The sequence below is a fragment of the Lepus europaeus genome, chromosome 4 (assembly GCF_033115175.1).
Source record: "Lepus europaeus isolate LE1 chromosome 4, mLepTim1.pri, whole genome shotgun sequence".
Classification (NCBI taxonomy): Eukaryota; Metazoa; Chordata; class Mammalia; order Lagomorpha; family Leporidae; genus Lepus; species Lepus europaeus.
In genome coordinates this window covers 140,989,586-141,009,906 of record NC_084830.1, presented here as the reverse complement: position 1 = coordinate 141,009,906, position 20,321 = coordinate 140,989,586, and the positions used below count along the sequence as shown (strand labels likewise).

At 43.7% G+C, this 20,321-nt stretch overlaps 1 protein-coding gene across 1 annotated transcript in view; it reads left to right on the top strand.

Moving 5' to 3' along the window:
• The window catches only part of CTNNA1 (catenin alpha 1), a 168,422-nt gene that overhangs the window by 66,932 nt on the left and 81,169 nt on the right, over nucleotides 1-20,321 (top strand). Inside the window, exons 6-7 of the mRNA XM_062189066.1 lie at nucleotides 6,335-6,607; nucleotides 10,452-10,655. Of these exons, the coding sequence (XP_062045050.1) occupies nucleotides 6,335-6,607; nucleotides 10,452-10,655 (477 nt within the window). The remainder of the gene's footprint in view (nucleotides 1-6,334; nucleotides 6,608-10,451; nucleotides 10,656-20,321) is intronic.

The following is a 20,321-nucleotide window of genomic DNA, read 5'->3' as shown; positions in this document are numbered from 1 at the left end:
AGCCAGGAGCCTCTTCTGGGTCTCCCACGTGGGTGCAGGGGCCCAAGGTCTTGGGGCCATTTTCCACTGCTATCTCAGGCCGTAGCAGAAAGCTGGATTGGAAGTGGAGCAGCTGGGTCTCGAACCAGGGCCCATATGGGATGCTGGCACTTTAGGCCAGGGTGTTAACCCCGCTGAGCCATAGCGCAAGAGTGGTCTTTTAAAGTGTGATGTGTGTACTGGTTTCCTTGCCTGCCTTGAGTCATTAAAACAGAAGCCATCCATTAAAGGAAAACTTCCTAAGGTCTGCAGGCTCTCTAGAATGTACTGATTTGTTTTTATGAAGTTTTGCTGGAATACAGTGTGGGATGATGATAATTTGACCAAAAATAATAGTGGGTGGCTTAAATAACGTACTATATGCCAAACAGTGTTATAACCACTTTATAAAATAAGGTCGTGGGACTGGTACTGGAGTGTGGTGGGTAAAGCAGCTGCCTGCAGTGTCGGCATCCCACTCTGGGTGCCTATTTGAGTCTCAGCTGTTTCACTTTTTTTTTTTTTTTTTTAAAGATTTATTTATTTGAAAGAGTTAAACAGAGAGAGAAAGGAGAGACAGAGAGAAAGAGAGGTCTTCCATCCTCTGGTTCACTCCCAAAATGGCTGCAATGGCCAGAGCTGGGCAAGTCCAAACCCAGGAGCCAGGGACTTCTTCACCAGATCTCCCATGTGAGTGCAGGGGCCCAGGGACTTGGGCTGTCTTCTACTGCTTTCCTAGGCCATAGCAGAGAGCTGGATGTGAAGTGGAGCATCCAGGTCTTGAACCAGTCCCATGTGGGATGCCAGCACTGCTGGTAGTGGCCTTAACCACTATGCCACAGCACCAGCACCAACTGTTTCACTTTTGACCTAGCTCACTGCTAATGCACTTGGGAGAGCAGCAGAAGATGACTCACGTACTTGGGCCCCTGCACCTGCGTGGGAGACCTGGAGAAGAAACTCCTGGCTCCTGGGTTTGGACTTGCCCAGCTCTGGCCATTGGCAACCATTTGGGGAGTGAACTAGTGGACAGAAGATTTCTGTCTTTCCTTCCCTCCCTCCCTTTCTTTGTAACTCAGCCTTTCAAATAAATTAATCTTTAAAACAGGGAAACATAAGTTCACTTAATCTTCACAAAAACAGTACATAGGTACTTCAAAAAAGTTTGTGTAAAACGGAATTAAAAGGTAAGTTTATTTTGATGCATAATAAAAGAAGTGTCTTCAAAAAGTTCAAAAAATATGTATTATTGAAAAACTTTGCATGACCGTTACCCTTATGATCTCATTTAATTCTAGTGCCCTCCTGAAGGCCCCACGTCCAAATACCATCCACAGTTCTTAGAGTTTCTCTCTTGAACTTCAATGTTTTTGTTTTTTTAATTTTTTTGACAGGCAGAGTTAGTGAGAGAGAGAGACAGAGAGACAGGTCTTCCTTCCGTTGGTTCACTCCCCAAATGGCCGCTACGGCTGGCGTGCTGCGCCAATCCGAAGCCAGGAGCCAGGCGCTTCCTCCTGGTCTCCCATGCGGGTACAGGACCCAAGCACTCGGGCCATCCTCCACTGCCTTCCCGGGCCACAGCAGAGAGCTGGACTGGAAGAGGAGCAACTTGGACAGAACCAGCACCCCAACCGGACTAGAACCCGGGGTGCCGGTGCCGCAGGTGGAGGATTAGCCTAGTGAGCCCTGGCGCCGGCCCTGAACTTAAATGTTAATTTTCCAGCCTGTGAGCTGTTGACAACAAAGGGTGAAAGTGGTAGCAGAGGTAGGGATGGGCTGGCATAGCCCTGGTTCCTGTGGAGAGGACCACCTTTGCCTGGCGTTGTCACCTCTGACTTCCCAGCACAGTTTGATGTTTATATCCCCTTACCCACAAGAGCTTTCTGAAATATTTGGTAAGAATGCTTCTTATTTTCCTTTTAATATATATTTGAGAGGTAGAGAGATCTGATGATTTGTGCTCTATGTTGGGCCAGACTGAAGCTACTAGATGGAAACTCAATTCAGGTCTCTCACAGTGGGTGGTAGGGACACAATTACTTGAACATCACTGCTACCTCCCAGGGTCTTATTACCAGGATGCTGGAGTCAGGAGCCAGAGCATGGGTGTTGAGCTCAGGTACTTCAAAATGGGATGCAGGTGTGCTTAGATTTTATGTTACCTGGTTTATTAGCTTTGACTTTCACAATTATTTCTCTGAAATGATGAACAGATGCATTGGTAATGTACTGTCAGTGTTTTACTTGTAAATAATCTGGACTGATTGGCTATTTGACCAAGGACTGTTTTTAAAGTATAGTCATGTGAATTCAAGAGAAAGCATCCGATCAAATCCATCTAAAGCTGCAATTTTGTATTGTTAAGAGGGAAATGAGGGGAAACTTCCTGCTTAAGTTTGTATCTGTTGGGTAGAGATAGTGTTATAGCTTGCTTAGAAGTTAGTTTCAATTTCTTCTCCTACTCCTTCCCTCCTCCCCTTCCTCCTCTCTTCTTTATTTATTTATAAGTCAGAGTTACAGAGAGAAGGAAAGAGATAGAGATCTTCCATCCCCTGGTTTGCTTCTTAAATGGCCGCAATAGCCAGAGCTGGGCTGGTTCGAGGCCAGGAGCCAGGAGCTTCTGGGTCTCTATTTTGGGTGTAGGGACTCGTGCATTTGGGCCATCCTCTTTCTCTTTCCAAAGCTCATTAGCAGGAAGCTGGATTGGAAGCAGGGTGGCCACATAGGATGCTGGCATTGCAGGTGGTGGCTTTACCTGCTATGCTGCAATACTGGCCCCAGCTTCAGTTTCTTGATCACTGCATGGGATGGGTAGTTCAGATCACCTTGAAAGCAGTTATTTCCTTTTTATGTTTTCTCCTTGGTTCTTCCTGAATCTGCTTTAAAATGGTAGAGTTGGGAAGTCATGAAGGCTAAAGTAGACCCAGGGATTCTGATTTGATAATTAATCCTGTACTTTGCTTAATAGCCTTCTTTTATCAGTAATGTAGATTGCTTCTCACCACTGTATGTCTTGAGAAGAATATGTTTGATTATTCTTACTATAGTGATGCCCTGTGATAGTGTTTATTTTCCTATCGTAACAAAATCTAGCTTCTTTGTGCTAAGGCAGAGGCAGTTCTAAAGAGAAAAAGTGGAACACTCTAGCAGCTAGAATAAATGATGGAATTTTTTTGTCATTTTCATTATAGTTTAAAATATATTCCCCGTCATTAGCAAATAGGAGTCTGTCAGAGATACATTGTGGTGAAGGCAAGACATGAAGAGAATGCCACAATGAACAGGTGCACCAGCCTTGTAAGCATGGTTTAGCCACAGCACCTGGTCTTTTTTTTTTTTTTTTAAGGTTATTTTATTTATTTGAAAGATGTATACAGAGGAGAGGTAGAGAAAGAGAGAAAAGAGAGAGAGACAAAGAGAGGTTTCTTCCATCTGCTAGGTCACTCCCCAATTGGCTGCAACAGTCAGAGCTGCACCTATCAGGAGCCAGGAGCTTCTTCCAGGTCTTCCACGTGGATGCAGGGGCCCAAGGACTACTGCTTTCCAAGGCTATGGTAGAGAGCTGGATCGGAAGAGGAGCAGCTGAGACTCGAACTGGCGCCCGTATGGGATGCCTGCACTGCAGGCGGCGGCTTTAACTGCTATGCCACAGCACCGGCCCTGTGCACCTGGTCTTAAGATGACTCAGCAAAGTATGACCAGTTGTCTAGATCCATAGGGTCCTGTTAGGAATGTTTAGCCTAATTTAGTCTTTGGAAAAGTTGAGGTTTTTCATACTGGACAAGACAGTGGCATAAAAAGTCAGATGTTGATTTGTCATTCTGGCATCTGTTGACTTTAGGTGACTCTGGTGTCTTTGGTAACCTTTATGAGGCTGTGCTGATCCAGGTTACAGGTACTTGGGGGGAATGCCAAAGCTGATGGCAGAGCAGCTTCAAAGTAGAGGACAGTGTAAGCAGTTACAGGCAGGTGCTTGGCTAGATGACTTCTAAGGTTGTGGTGAGGGCAGAATATTTAGAAAATGCCACACAGAGCATGTGTAGCAGCTTGTTTTAGCTTAATGGTCAGCCATAGCTCCTTGTCATGGCTTGAATCTTAATGCGATCACTGATCCCCTGAATCCACAGGGTCCTGTTTCTGAATATTTAGCGTAATGTATTATGTTATAGGGCATTTGAGTGCTGTGAGCTATTAATTGCAAATTCAGATTCCAAACGAGAAAAGAAATCTGGTAGGAAAAGTGAGCTGTCATATCATACTAGGTCTGAATTAAGATACAACCCTAAAATACAGACTGACAACAAATTTCAGGAAAAGGAAGCCAAAGGAAGTTTAGTTGTCTCTAATGCTTAATTAGGAATTCATCTAGAAAGATGAGCCATGAATAGCTAAGTCAGTCTTTTAATTGAGTAATTGACTTTGGCCTTTTAAGTTAGTCAATTTTATCTTACTGTTTACACATGTAATACTCGTTTTTGAAGTATTTACATTTATACTCTAGAATTCAGTTGGTAACATTAATGTTGAAGTTCCATGATCACACATCAGATAAAGTTGGCATTCATTTGGTGGTCAGGTAACTCTGATCTATATTCCTCTTCTGTGGCACTGATCCAAATTTACTATAGATGTTAAATTTTAAAAATTACTTTAAAATTTATTTGGGGGAGAGTAAGAAAAGGAGAGAGAGACAGAGAGAATGCATGTATGCACATAAGAGAGCTAGCAAGTGTTACCCCATCCACTAGTTCCCTTCCCAAATGCTTGCAGTGGCCCAGAGGGAAGTTGGTCACTCAATCCAGGTTTCCCACCTGGGTGGGAGGAACCTGAATACTTGAGACTGCTGGAGCCATCACTGCTGCCTGCCAAGGCACACATGAGCACGAAGCTGAAGTCAGAAGGCACCCTGGTCCCCTACTCCACCCCCCAGCTAAATGTTTGCTGCTGCTCTGGGTATTTTTTTTTTTTTTAAATATAATGATGTATTTATTCATTTGAAAGAGTTACACAGAGGGGGAGTGGGAGGGAGAGCAAGAGGGATAAGGGAGGGGGGTGGTGAGGGAGGGAGAGAGAGATATCTTCCATCTGCTAGGTCATTCCCCAGATGGCTGCAACTGCCAGGGCTGGGTCAGACTGAAGCCAGAAGCCAGGAGCTTTTTCTGGATCTCCCATTTGGGTAGCAGGGGCCCAGATACTTTGGCCATTTTTCCCCTGGCCATAAGCAGGGAGCTGGATTGGAAATGGAGCAGCCAACATCTGGTGCCTATATGGGATGCCAGCTTCATTTGGCGGTATCTTAAACATTCCAGCCCCAGCTCTTGATTATTTTGATGTCACTTACTTGTCGTTTATCTTATCTAGTAGTAGATTTTTATTTTTTATTTTTATTTTTTGACAGGCAGAGTGGACAGTGAGAGAGACAGAGAGAAAGGTCTTCCTTTTCCGTTGGTTCACTCCCCAATGGCCGCTGCGGCCGGCGCGCTGCGCTGATCCGAAATCAGGAGCCAGGTGCTTTTCCCGGTCTCCCACGTGGGTGCAGGGCCCAAAGACTTGGGCCATCTTCCGCTGCACTCCCGGGCCACAGCAGAGAGCTGGACTGGAAGAGGAGCAACCGGGACAGGATCCGGCGCCTGGTCTGGGACTAGAACCTGGGTTGCTGGCGCCGCAGGCAGAGGATTAGCCTATTGAGCCACGGCGCTGGCCTGGTAGTAGATGTTAATAGTAGAAATGGTGCAAAGAACTTTACATCCCTTTAACTGTGCATTACAGTTTTGGGTTAAGACCACATCTAAACAATCGGTTGTTGTAATCATGAATTGTAATTATTGGATCATGTGGGTCTCGATTGTCATGAGCCGTGTAACTTAATGATAAATACATCTTTATTGTTAATTTTACTTTATTTAAATGTTGGTCCACGTAGTCTTTCTGTGTTGGTTGGGACAGGTAAAGTACAGTTCATGTTTTATGTGTTGTCTTTGATTAGTTATGTGCTAAGTGCTTTACATGCATTATTCCATTTAATCTTGAAAACAGTGCCGAGAGGTACAATTCTTGTTGATATACTACAGGTACAAAGAGTTAAACCAAGGGTATGGTAGTTCAGAAAGAAGTCTGGTTGGAGATCCACAGATGGGCCCATGTGGGTCCAGAGCTCACAGTTGTTCCTTATTAAGGTGCATTGAACTTTTAAGTCAGATTGTTAGTGGAAAAAATGTGCCTGAACATTATAAACCAGCTTGCCAGTGTGTACTAGCAAACTTACTGGAGTATAACCTGTCTAAAGATCATGCCAATTTCTTGTTTACTCTTGTAGGAACTGAAAGATGTGGGCCATCGGGATCAGATGGCTGCGGCTAGAGGGATCCTGCAGAAGAATGTTCCCATCCTGTATACTGCATCCCAGGCCTGCCTGCAGCACCCAGATGTTGCCGCCTATAAGGCCAACAGGGACCTGATCTATAAGCAGCTGCAGCAAGCAGTTACCGGCATTTCCAATGCAGCCCAGGCCACCACGTCAGATGACGCCTCTCAGCACCCGGGTGGCAGTGGCGGCGGCGAGCTGGCGTATGCGCTCAATAACTTTGATGTAAGTTGTCTTTGGGAGGAACTTCAGGCTTTTCACCTGGGGGAAATGCGATGAAGGCATTTGAAAGCTCAATTTCCACTCATATTTGCAATGTAAATAAAGAAAATTTTTAGGAATCGTCAGGCTACTTGACCTTAACTTGACCCAAAGCATTTCTTTATTTCTTTATTTCAAGAGTGGGTTAAAGTTTCTGGATTCTTTTTCTCCAACTTGTGTTTCCTGTAAGATCATTCTTCATTGAGGTTGTTAGTTTGGTTAATTTCAACCCAGATTTTGACTTTCTGGCAGATGTGAAGCTGTGGGAGATATAGAAGTGCACAGAGGCTCTGCATGCTCTCCCCTCCCCTGTGAGAACACTGTAATTTATTTAGATACAGGCACATTATAAGTGCTGCAATAAGAACTGTGCTCTTAATCTTACTTGTCTTCCTACATATACTTCAAGTGACTAAGTGGGAATAATGGACAAAATTAATGAAGCAGAAACAAATTTGGAATTAAAATATTTTCTTAGCATAATAGCAAATAATTCACCTTTCATGGTTGATGTCTTAGGTCTGTGTTGTGTCTGTATTGTTTGTTTGCTCACACCGTACTATATGCACTCACTGGGTGCTGCTGTGGTTGACTTCGTGTTTTTAATTCCTGCCCACAGTGCTTAGTGGTTTCCAGCAGATGGCAGCAGCTTAAGATTTTTTTCAGTTTGATTTTTAAAAAACCAACTGCTGTGAAAATTTTTTTAGAAATAAAGGGAAACTTGTGTTTCAGGCAGGCAGCTTTCTTTCCTAAGTAGGAGTGCTTTGAAGAATCAGTATAGTGCATTGCATTTTGTTTTTTTTTCATCCCCCCCCCCTTTTTTTTTAAAGATTTATTTATTGGGGCTGGAGTGGTGCATTGCACCACTTGCAATGCCAGCATCCCGTATGGGTGCAGGTTTGTGTTGTGGTTGCTTCTTTCCATCTAGTTCTCTGCTCATGTGCTTGGGGAAACAGTGGAAGATGGCCCAAAGTGCTTGGGCAGCTGCCACCCAAGTTGGAGACCTGGAAGAAGCTCCTGGCTTTGGCCTGACCCAGCCCTGGCCTTTGCAGTTATTTGGGGAATGAACCAGTGGATGGAAGAGCTCTCTTTAAAAAATTTTTTTAAAAAGAATTATTATTTATTTGAATGGCAGAGTGACAGAGAGAGAGAGTGAAAGAGAAAGAGAGAAAAGATATCTTATATACATGCTGGTTCACTCTCCAAATATTGCCAATAGTTAGGGCTCAGCTAGGCTAAGGCCAGGAACCAGAAGCTGCTTCTGGATCTCTCACATGGGTGGCAGGGCCTCAGATACTTGAACCATCCTCTGCTGTTCCATAGGTACATTACCGGGAAGCTGGATTGGAAGTAGAATAGCCGGGATTCAGACTTGCACTCTGATATAAGATATGTGTCCCAAGCATGGCTTAACACCTGTGCTTCAGCGTAGGTTGCCATAGTCAATGGCCTTTCTTTTCTTTATGCCACCCTTTTCTTTGGCTTGGGTTACCGCTTGCATCACTGATTTAAGACTTTTTATGTAGGCCTGTGCCGCAGCTCAATAGGCTAATCCTCTGCCTGCGGCGCCAGCAACCCGGGTTCTAGTCCCTTTCGGGGCGCGGAATTCTGTCCTGGTTGCTCCTCTTCCAGTCCAGCTCTTTGCTGTGGCCCGGGAGTGCAGCAGAGGATGGCCCAAGTCTTTGGGCCCTGCACCCACATGGGAGAGCAGGAGAAGCACCTGGTTCCTGGCTTCGGATCAGCGCGGTGCGCCGGCCACAGCAGCCATTGAGGAGTGAACCAACGGAAAAGGAAGACCTTTCTCTCTCTCTCTCTCTCTCTCTCTCTCTCTCTCATTGTCCACTCTGCCTGTGGGGGGGAAAAAAAAAAAAGACTTCTCATGTAGTAAGAGGATGACAGTGTTTAAGCCTATCAGAACTAGTGGTTTTTACCCTGGAGCCTTAAACATTAAATGACTTTATAATAACCTGTTAAGATGGATCTGATGGTTTACTGTCACTGTTGTCTCCCTTTCCCTCAAGTTTGACATTGGTGGATCTTTGTTTCAGGGATATGAGGATCATATTTTGCCCTGAGTTGAGTGGTGCCTATCAGAAACCATGTAACCTCTTAGGTCTGTAGCTCCTTCACTTATAAAATGAGAGGATTTTACTCAGTGAAGCATTACAAGCTTGTTGAGGCTCTGTGACTCCTATTAAAATTCCATGATCATTCATTCCTCATTTTCTATTAGCCAGAAAGCATTGTATATTCAGTTTTGACTGGAGAAATCCTATAATAACCTAAAAGAAAGGTAAACAGCTGAAAAGTAGGCTAATATTAAACTTAAGGTTTTGCATGTTCAGTTTTAAAACTAGGAGTTCTTTGGGAATAGATGAAGAAATGTATCCTTACTGGAAAAGGGCAAGCTATCGGTAGGAAAAAATTGGCATTTAAGTTAAAATCAGTAGGGGCACAGTCCCTTTAAAGAACTAGTAAAGTCACAATATTTGCATAGATGGTTACCAGTATAAATTTTATCAAGGGGGGAATCTGGAGGGAAGCCAGTAGCTGCTGCCCTGGTGTTGTTGATAATTGACCTTGTCCCTGTAGCTTGTGACCAGGTCTTACTCAGCACTGGGTGAGCTGGATTCATGTGGAGTTGGGGGGTGGGGAGAGGGGAGGAAAGACAGAGAATGGATTTTTTTCTTTAAAAAAATTTATATATTTATTTAAAAGGCAGATCAAAAAAAGAGAAAAAGATCTTTCATCACCTCGTTCATTTTCCAAATGTCCACAGTAATATGATCTGAGCTAGGAACTCCCTTTGATCTCCCACATGGGTGGCCAGATCCCAAGTACTTGGACTATGTTCCACTGCCTTCCCAGCAGCATTAGCAGGAAGCTGGTTCAGAAGTAGAGCAGCAGGACTAGAACTGCCATTCCAGTATGGGGTGCCAGCAGCAGCTTAACTTGCGGCACCACAGTGCCATCTTCTCTCCAACCCCCCTTTTAAAGATTTATTTGTTTGTTTATTTGAAAGACAAAGCAACAGAGAGAGAGAGAGAGAGAGAGAAAGAGAAAGACAAACAGAGAAAACGAGTTTCCATCCACTGGTTCACTCCCCAACTGGACACAACAGCCAAATCTGGGGTCAGGCCAAAGCTAGGAGCCAGAACACTGTCTGGTCTTGTGCATAGATGACAGGGGCCCAAGTACATGAAATACTTTCAGTCTCCCAGGATATCCATTAGCAGGAAGCTGGATCGGAGGCAGAATAGCCAGGACTCAAATTAGGTACCCCAGTGGGGACATGAACATCCCATCCCGTGTGGAAACTTAACTGCATCAAATGCCTTTCCTGTCTTAAACTTGGAAGACAGAGGTCAGTGTTATTTTTACTTTGTGGTAAAATAGTTCTTTTAATATCATGTAGCAGTTTTATATTTTGTGCATAAGAAAGTGAGAGGACTTTCCGTTTTCTTGCAGTTTTCCTTTGATGATTATGTGAAGCATCCATAGGCTGACCTGTAGATAATTATAACAAGTATTATGGACATGGTAACATTTCTGTTCGCATTTGTGGTATGATACCTTGCCCAGCCCATTGGACTGGTTAGTATTGCTGCCACTGTTTTCTTTTTGAAGTGACCTCCCACAGGCCAGCTTACATGGAATGGCCCTTCATCTGCCAAGAAGCATAACTTACTTTCAGGCGTTGGGATTTTTGTGTTAAATCTTGATATTCCTAGCCATTACTTTCTGTGCCTTCTTGAATAGTGGAAGGAACAGGGATGAGCACTAACATTTGGTGATGCTTCCTCCACAGAAACAAATTATTGTGGACCCCTTGAGCTTCAGTGAGGAGCGCTTTAGGCCTTCCTTGGAGGAGCGCCTGGAAAGCATCATCAGTGGGGCTGCCTTGATGGCCGACTCTTCCTGCACGCGTGATGACCGACGTGAGCGAATTGTGGCAGAATGCAATGCTGTTCGCCAGGCCCTCCAGGACCTGCTCTCGGAGTACATGGGCAATGTGAGTGTCTTGTCTTTGCAGTAAGGTATTTATGTCTCCAGAGTTCCACTACGTGTCTTTACCATTACTGTGAGATACATCTGTCAGATAGGTTCTTGGCTCCTTGTCTATTGTGGTTGGAGCGTATTTCTCAAGGGATGGCTAAGTGGCTTTCTGAATTGCCCTTTTCTCTCCAGCTTTTTATTTTGAGAAACTTCACACATATACAAATCCTACAGTGCCCCTGCATTTACCCTTCATGCACATAATGTAGACATATTTGACTCATAGATGCATCTCTGCATATGTGTGTAAATGTTTTCATGTGCAAGTGTATGTAAAGTGTACTTTTCTTCTCTGAAATGTTCGGAAGTGAGGTGCAGACACTGTGATACTTCACCTCAGTGTCTTTCAGTGTGTGTCTTTAAGGATGATGATCTTGGATACTGTTAAATTCCATTATCACAAATAGGTGCCCAAGCAGCTAATTTTGGAATCCTTTTCTTGTTATTATTTATAATTTGTAAATTTTTAAATTTAGGAGTAGATAATTGCCAAGTAGACCTCTATGAGGCAAACTGTGGGTAATGTTTGGGATTAAACAAACAAACAAACAAACAAACAAACAAAAACTACAGAGAAAGGGAGAGAGAGATCTTCTATCTTTTGGTTCACTCCCGAGATGGCCACAGTGGCTAGGGCTGACTCAGACTGAAGGAAGGAGCTTCATCCTGGTCTCCCATGTAGGGCCCAAACATTAGGCCAACGTCTGCTACTTTTCCCAGGCGATTAGCGGGGAAGCTGGAATAGAAGTGGAACAGCTGGGACAGGATTTGGTGCCCATATGGGATGCCAACATTGCAGTTGACAGCTTTACCCATTGCGCCACAGTGCTGTCCTTGATGTTTTGAATTTTTTTTAAAAAAAGTTATTTGAGAGACAGAAAGAGAGAGAAAATGAGCATTCCTGTTCACTGATTGACTCCCTAAATACAGACATCAGCTTGGGCTGGGCTGGACCAAAGTTGGGAGTCCGGTACTCAATCCACATCTGCCACATGAGTGAAAGGAGCTGAATTATCTGAGCCATCACTTTTGTCTCCGTGAGTCTGCATTAGCTGGAAGCTGGAATCAGTAGCCTGAACCAGGTATCAAACCCTAGACTCTCTGATATGAGATAGAGGATCATAATTGCTAGACTAAACAGTTGTCCTGTTTGGGAATTTTTAAAGTTTGTGGTTTTGTTTGTTTGTTTGTTTTTTGTTTTTTGACAGGCAGAGTAGACAGAGAGAGAGACAGAGAGAAAGGTCTTCCTTTACCGTTGGTTCACCCTCCAATGGCCGCCGCGGCTGGCGCTCTGCGGCCGGCACACTGCGCTGATCCGAAGGCAGGAGCCAGGTGCTTCTCCTGCTCTCCTATGGGGTGCAGGGCCCAAGCACTTGGGCCATCCTCCACTGCACTCCCGGGCCACAGCAGAGAGCTGGACTGGAAGAGGAGCAACTGGGACAGAATCTGGCGCCCCGACCGGGACTAGAACCCGGTGTGCTGGCGCCACAGGCAGAGGATTAGCCTATTGAGCCGCGGCGCCAGCCTCAAAAGTTTGTGTTTAAAAACCATTGATGCATTTTACTGTTGAAAAGAAGGAATATATTAAATGAAAATTATATAAAATAATTTTAAAGAGATGAGGGACCATCTGAATTCGTTGTCATTACTAGTGGTTTTCTTTGCTACTTTAACACTTTTTAGGAAAAGATCTTAGTCCTTTCTGTTCACATCTTTGTTCACATCTTTGTTGTTTACTTATATGTGAAGAGATAATGGGGAGTCAGGATGGAATTCCTGCCGTGAAGATGAATGAGTGCCTTACTTTAGCTTCTTTGTACCATGTTGTGAAATTAGTGGAGCATATACAATGTGTTAAAGCCATTGCAATGTTTTGATCTTAGGCAACTTACCTCAGAAAAATGAGATTATAGGTTTAGTTAAATTGAATGGAAAAAGTCGTTGATAAGTCACAATGAGAATAAGGGACTCATTAAAAAAATCTGTATTTAAGGTTGAACATGGGAAAATACTTAATTTTTTAAGTTGAGGAATGTTTCGCAATGTTGGTGTTCAAAACAGAAACCAAGACCTGTGGTGTGTGTGGTGCGTTCCCCTACCGTGGTGTAGCAGTGGCAGTGTAGTGCAGCTGTGTCCAGCACAGTTGCAGTTAGGAAACTGCTTTGAAAGTTCTCTCTGGTGAGGAAGAAGGTAAGTCTGCTCTCATTGCTCCCAGAGCTTTCTAACCCGTCTACATGAAACCCCTGGAGTCCTGGGGTTGCTCAGCCACCCCTACTCGTGAGTCTGACTTCTGTCTAGAGTAGAGGTAGGGAACCATTTTTTTCTGCGAAGGGCAATTTGGATATTTATTACATAATTTATGGGGCCTTAGAAAATCATCAGTTTAAAAGGTATCTTTCTGTAGATTTATTGAATTTTGAGTTCTGCCTGTGGTTGCCTTGGGCGGGGCCCGATCACATGAGTTTGAGTGCCTCACATGGCCTGTGGGCCGCAGGTTCCCAACCCCTGCTCTAGCGGGTCATAAGTGCCACAGAGTAAGAAAAGGTGGGAAACATTCATTCACACAAAAAAACATGGTGATCATAATAGCGCTTTTTTTTTTTTTTTTAAAGAGGCTATTTTTATTTGAAAGGCAGAGTTAGAGAGCGAGAGAGAGAGAGAGAGAGATCTATGATCCACTTGTCCACTCTCCCAATATCTTCAATGGGCTGGGCTTGGCCAGGATCCTGGAACTCCATCCAGATCTCCCATGTGTGTGGCAGGACCCAGGCACCCAGGTGCATTGGAAGGGAGCTGGATCAGAAGTGGAATGACCAGCACTCACTCTTGTTGCTCATATGAGTGTTGCTATAGCCGTCAGCTTAGCCTGCTGAGCTGGTATTCCAGCCCCCATGTTAGCATTCTTTCATGACAACCAGAATAAGGCTTGATGGGAACTGAATTCATGTACATTGTGGTGGCACTCTTGAAACAAATTTTCCTGAGATTCAGAAATATATTTTAGGGATCCTCTCAGGGTATGTTTCTCCTAAAGGTAAAAATCTTTAGTTTCTTTTATGACTCATGTAACAGTGAGCAGGCTTGGTACTGTCGAAAAAGCAGCAGAGTGAGGATGAAGGGTAAGAGCAATGGAAAATACTCACGGAAAGTTAGAGCTGTGAAAGGATTTGGAAGCAGTAGAAGCAAGTTGGGATAGATTTTCGCTTATTTTTGAAGCATTGCAAAACATGTAGAACCTCTGTTGACCAGCAGAACTTAATCAGAATCGCCTGTCACTCAGTTCACATTGAGTGTGTGTCATTTGCAAAGTATTGTGCTAGGCACTCTGCAGGAGGCTGAACAAGGCTTGGACCCTCCCTTCTGGTGTCCCAGTGCACTTCCTGAGAGTGTTGCCACAGGCGTAGCTAAAATGCCACAGGAATTGCAAGGAGGGTGAGATTACTTCTATGTGGGTAATCCGAGAGGTTTTCTGGAAGATATGTTTTATATTCTTTTGGTTGGTTCTACCTGAATTTTAAAAAGTGGTTCAGTTTTTTTTTTTTTTAAAGATTTATTTTATTTATTTGAAAGACAGTTAAAGAGAGAGGTAGAGCCAAAGAGAGAGAGGTCTTCCATTCTGCTGGTTTGTTCTCCAAATAACCGAAACAGTCATATCTGAGCTGATCCGAAGCCAGGAGCTTCCCCCAGGCCTCCCACGTAGGTGCAGGGGCCCAAAGACCTAGGCTATCCTCCACTGCTTTCCCAGGCCACAGCAGAGAGCTGGGTCAGAAGAACAGCAGCCGGGACTCGAACTGGCACCCATCTGGGATGCTAGCACTGCAGGCTGGGACTTTAACCCACTCTGCCGCAGCGCTGGCCCTCACTTAAAATTTAAATTATTTCTTCTGATAAATCATAGACTAATAATTATGGTATGTAGAGAATTAAAGCCACCTGCATTAATTAAAACTTGTTCACTATGTGAAACATTGTAAATAGAGTGGTAGAGTTCCTAAGAGTACACTTATTTTCACTTTTTCAGTTCCCTGGATTCTTGCATCATTGCCATCATTTTTATAGATGTACGTATTGTTGCAGTTTCTGAGTCTTCCTTCTTCATAAGGTGTTGTGTTCCCAGTGATCAAGTTTCGCTGATTTTTGTTTTTTTCTTCTAAGGCAATGACTTAACTGTGTGTGCAGATGAGAGTCCCTGGGGAGCTGGTAAAACACCCCCATGTCCAGGTTTACTCTTGGCCAATCAAGACAGACCTCTGGTTGGGATCCAAGGTCAGTCTTTGTAAAAGCTTCCTAGGTGACTCCGTGTACAGTGGAGGTGGAGAAACTGCTCTGCTCAGTTATTCCATTTGTCCCTTTCTGTCCCCATTGCCTTCTTCAGGCCCCCTCACTCCATTTTGTGATCTGTTCTGCCTGCACGGGCCCGGCCCCGGCTGTGCTCATGTCTTCAGCAGCACATTGTCTAGACTGTACCATCCTGCATTATTTCTTTGGTTCTTGAAGTTTTGCACCTAATTATATACTTCCTGAATTGTTGCACAGTTAAATTTCTTTTATCCATGTAATTTCTATAGCTTTTGGGAGATGGGAACTATTTAGACGAGGGACTCGGTAAGTACCTGGTTAGCAAACTCATGTTGGCTTGCGAGAATGAATAGCATGAAGTTTCAGATATTTGTGCTGCTAAGAATACGTTAGTGGGGAAAAACCTAAAGATTCCTGTCTTTATGGGCCTTAAGCTTCTGAGGGGTTCAAGGAAGAGGCCATGAGTGGTTTGCTTCTACTTCCTGTAGGTCTTTCAGTATATAGACAGCATTTGTAGAAACCAATTAAACCAAGTACTCTGAAATCAGGAATTTCTGAAAGTGATACCTTAAATCAGAGTGAGGGCCAAGTTCCATTTTAGAGGCTCCAGGGTCAGAAGACAATGGTGTTGATGTTTGTGCTCACATTGTGGTCTGGAGTTGGAGGATAGTCTTGGCAATACCACAAACATACTGTATGAGCTGAGAGGTGCTGATGTAAAAATGATACTTTTGGCCTTACTTAGTGTTATGGAAATGCCACTGGTGCATGACAGCAGAGATTTCATGGCCTGTCATTGTGTTCTCGTAGTTTTCTTCAAGTGCATTGTGGTTGTTGTGGTTAAGTTTAATTTGTTTCTGCTCTTATAGCCTAACATTGCTGGCCTGTGAGGGTTCTAGAGAAGGGAAAACAGCTTTGAATGGGTGTTGTAATCTTAAGAGGTTTAAAAGTGAATATGTTGAAATTTAAGTTACTGCCATTTTGTATGTTTTTTTCTTGATTAAAACTCGTGGGGACCAGGGCTGTGGCATAGTGGGTAAAGATGCCACCTGCAGTGCCGACAACTCATGTGGGCGCTGGTTTGAGTCCTGGCTGCTCCACTTCCCGTCCCGCACTTTGCTATGGCCCGGGAAAGCAGTAGAAGATGGCTCAAGTCCCTGGGCCCTTGCACCCACATGGGAGACCCGGAAAAAGCTCCTGGCTCCTGGCTTTGGATCAGCGCAGCTCCGTCCGTTGCAGCCAACTAGGGAGTGAACCAGCGGATGGAAGACCTCTCTCTCCCCCGTCCCCCTTCCCTCCCCTCCCCTCCCCCTCTCCCTCCCCTCCCCTCCCCTCCCCCTCCCCCTCTCTTTCTCTTTCTCTGTGTAACTGACTTTCCAATAAATGAGTAAATCCTGAAAAAAAAAACAAAACAAAAGAAAACTTAACACTGAACCACTGCCACTGTTAACATTTAGGGTTATATATTTCCAGACTTTTTTCCTTTCTTTCATATAGAACATTAAAAAATTTTATTTTTCTGTGTATAAACACAAAAATATTAGTAGAACTAGAGCTCAAACAATTTGTTTCATGGGTTAAAACAGCTTACTGTTGGGTTAATGGGTTATAATTTCTATTCCTTAAATATGCAGCTGACTTGGATGCCCAGTTGTGTGTTTCCAGACCTCTGAAGGGCTGTGTACTTTACACAGCGTTGACTACACAGGGATGTGCTGATCCTTACTACGTTCTTTTGTCCCTTTTCTAGGGCATGCATTTTTCCATTGGTGATATTGCTTGGAAGTAAGGTTATTTGCTTCTATTCGCACAACTGTCTTTAACCCCTGATACTTGCCCCCCGCCTCCAAAAAAAAAAAAAACACCAAACATGATCTTCCAAAATCTGAAATCTGAAAATGATTAAGATAGTATCTGAAACACAGAGGACCTTCAGTCTTTGAAATCTATTTGATTTGGTTTTGTTCTGAACAGTTTTGCCCAGCAGTTTATGGTAATGTGTAAGCAGCTGGAATTAGGATTTAGAATTAGTAAGTTGCAAACATGTGCTATAGGCTTGAGTATCTCTGGCTCCGTGCTGTTCAGCATGGGAGCACTTGAAATGTGATGGGTTCCTGTGGAGATGTGCTTTAAACTACACACCAGATTTCAAAGTACATGAAAAAGAATGTAAAATACCTCATTGATAAACTTGTGGATATATTAGGATAATAAAAGCTGTTACTAAGCCTAATTTTTACATATTTCCTTAGTTATGGTTACCAGAAAATTTAAAACTATGCACATGGTTTATGTTTTTGATTTGTATTTCTACTGAACCTAACAGCTGAGATGAATAGATAAGAGTTTAGCATCTTGGGGCCTGCATTGTGGCATAGTGGTTAAAGCCGCTGTGACAACGGGTTACATATGGGTGCCAGTTTGTGTCCTAGCTGCTATACTCTGATCCAGCTTCCTGCTGATGTGCCTGGGAAAAGCAGCTGAAGAGGGTCCCAGTCTTTGGGCAGCTGCTACCCTCATGAAAGATGAAGCTCCTGGCTCCGGCCTGGCCTAGCCCTGTCTGTTGTGGCCATTTGGAGAGTGAACCAGTAGATGGAAGAAATATATGTCCTTCTCTGTCTGTAACTCTTCCTTTGCATAAAAAAATAAGTCTTATAAAGCTTTAGTATCAGTTTCTTCATTGAATTTTAGAATGGAACAGTAATCGATACATAGTAGCTATATTATGTTGTATAAAAATCCTTAAGTATAAGCATACTTAAAACTGTAGTTGTAGGTAAAAGAAAATTCGTACATCTTGGGAACCACAGAGGATGTTATTGCCTAAGGAGAAACTTTGTCTTTGTTCTTGCTCAATAACATTGGACATGTAGGTTGTAGAATCCCAAAAGAATGCAATAATGACATATTTTTGGAATTGAACTGGACATATATTTGAGGAGTTTGATTATGTTAATGTATCAGGTATAAAATTTTAATTGGATTTGGATTATGGTTTGATGTCAGACTTAGGAATAGTATGCAGTTAATGTTCACTTTCAAAGATCTTTTGAAAATATCTATCGTTACTGTAGTGAAGGGAAGCACTCAATTTAGATGCTGACCCCTTCTCAGTTTTGCAAATGCCTTCCTGGAATCACTTCAGCATAGCTGGAGCTTCCCAGCCTTTGAAGGACTCTGAAGAGCTTGTTACTGCATTATGTTGTGCTCTGAATTTTCTTCTCTTCAAAATTAGAATAGGTTGACTTTTTGACTTTGAATGAAAGTTCATTATATATTGCCTGTAATAGCATTCTATGCTTACTTTTGGATATGTGTGTGTGCTTCTTACCTCTCCCTATTTTTTTTAAGACTAGTGTTAGTAAAGATTAGCCGTACTATTATTGCTTACCATATGCCAGCCACTGTGCTTACTAGAAGACATTATTATGTATTTCATGCCCATGATAATGTTATTGAGTTGTTACCAGCTCAAAAGTATGTGGTACATACAGCTTCAATTTGAACTCAGATCCTGCTGACTGCAAAGTCTGAATGTTGAATTCTTTTACCATTGTGCATAGAACCTAGGATGGTGTCTGGGGTGTAGATCGCTCCATAGATAAGACTGTGCTGTTTTACTAACTTCTCCCCCACCCTCTTTTAAAGATTTATTTATTAATTTGAAAGGCAGAGTTACAGAGAGGAAAAGGCACAGAGAGAGGGAGGGAGGAGACTTCCATCTGCTGGTTCACTCTCCAGATAGCTGCAACAGCTGGAGTTGTGCCGATCCAAACCCAGGGGCCAGGAGCTTCTCCTGGGTCTCCCACATGGGTGCAAGGATCCAAGGACTTGCGCCATCTTCTGCTGCTTTCCTAGGCCATCACGGAGAGCTGGGTGGAAAGTGGAGCAGCTGGGACTCAAACCAGCGCCCATATGGGATGCCAGCACTGCAGGTGGCAACTTTACCTACTATGCCTCAGCACCAGCCCCACCCACCTTTTGTTTTTTACAAAGCTGCTGTCTCCTGGGTGGGGTGCTGAGTATATCCCTGTAGCAGCATTTGGTTGATTGCCTGGTTGGTGAAGGCCTTGGTTGGTTCCATTATCATCTCCTGTAAACACTTAAACAGACAGGATAGTATAAAAGACGAGGTGAAAATAGAAACGAATGGTCATAGTAGTGGTGTTAACCAGGTAATGAGAGGATTTCATAGAGGGGAGGAAATGAAGGGAGTCTATGGACCCTTGTGAAGACTGATGGATGTGGTTTAAAACTGATCTCAACCAAGACTGGGAGAAAGGCCACTCATCTTTTTCAAGTAGAAGGGTTGAGGCAGATATCTTCCACCCACTGATTTACTCCCCAAATGACCACAACAACCAGGTCTGGGCCAGGCCAAAGCCCAGAACTTCTTCTGGGTCTCCTACGAGGTTGTAGAGGCCCAACCACTTGGGCCATGTTCCACTGCTTTCCCAGATGCCTTAGTAGGGATCTGAATCAGAAGTGGAGCAGCTGGGATTCTAACTGACACTCATATGGATGGTGGCACTGAAGATGGCAGCTTAACCTGCACCATAGCACCAGCTCCTAATATTGCTTATTAATTCTTAGTGTAAAATGACCTGAAATACCAGAAAAATCGTAGATACTTAATCAATGACACTCAGCTAAAATTTCTTTTGTTTTATTTATTTGAAAGAGTGACAGAGGTGGAGAGACAGTGATCTTCATTCTACTTGTTCACTCCCAGATGGACACAGCGTTCTGGGCTGGGCCAGGCAGAAGCTGGTAGCCTGGAACTCCATCTGGGTGTCCCACCTAGGTGGCAGGGACCCAAGCACTTGGACCGTATTCTGTTGATTTTTCAGACACGTTTGTAGAGAGCTGAATTGGAAGTGGAGCAGCTTGGCAAATTTATCTCCCTTCCCCTTTCCCCCTCTCCACCTCTCACCCTCTCAGTTAGATTCTTAAGGGAGTTTGTATGGGTAAAACATGAGAAGATGATACAGTTCACAGTGGGAAATGAAGCAGGAAAGCAGGCCATCAAGTGGAGTCGGGGTTATGAGGGGTCTTGGCAGAAGTGAACTTGTGTGCAGCAGTTATGAATTAGATGTCTAGACCCACAGCAAGGATGAGTGAGAATGGTCAGGTGTCTGATCCTGGAGGAGGAGGTGGCCAGCCAAGAAGAAGAGTGTCTTGGGTTTGCTGTCAGGCTACGCCTCAGGCTAGTTGACCAGCTATGCTTGGGCTTCTCTGTGCATGTGTCCTGGAAGTAAACCCACTGTTGCTACTTTGGATTTTTTTTTAAAAATATTTTATTTATTTATTTGAAAGGCAGAGT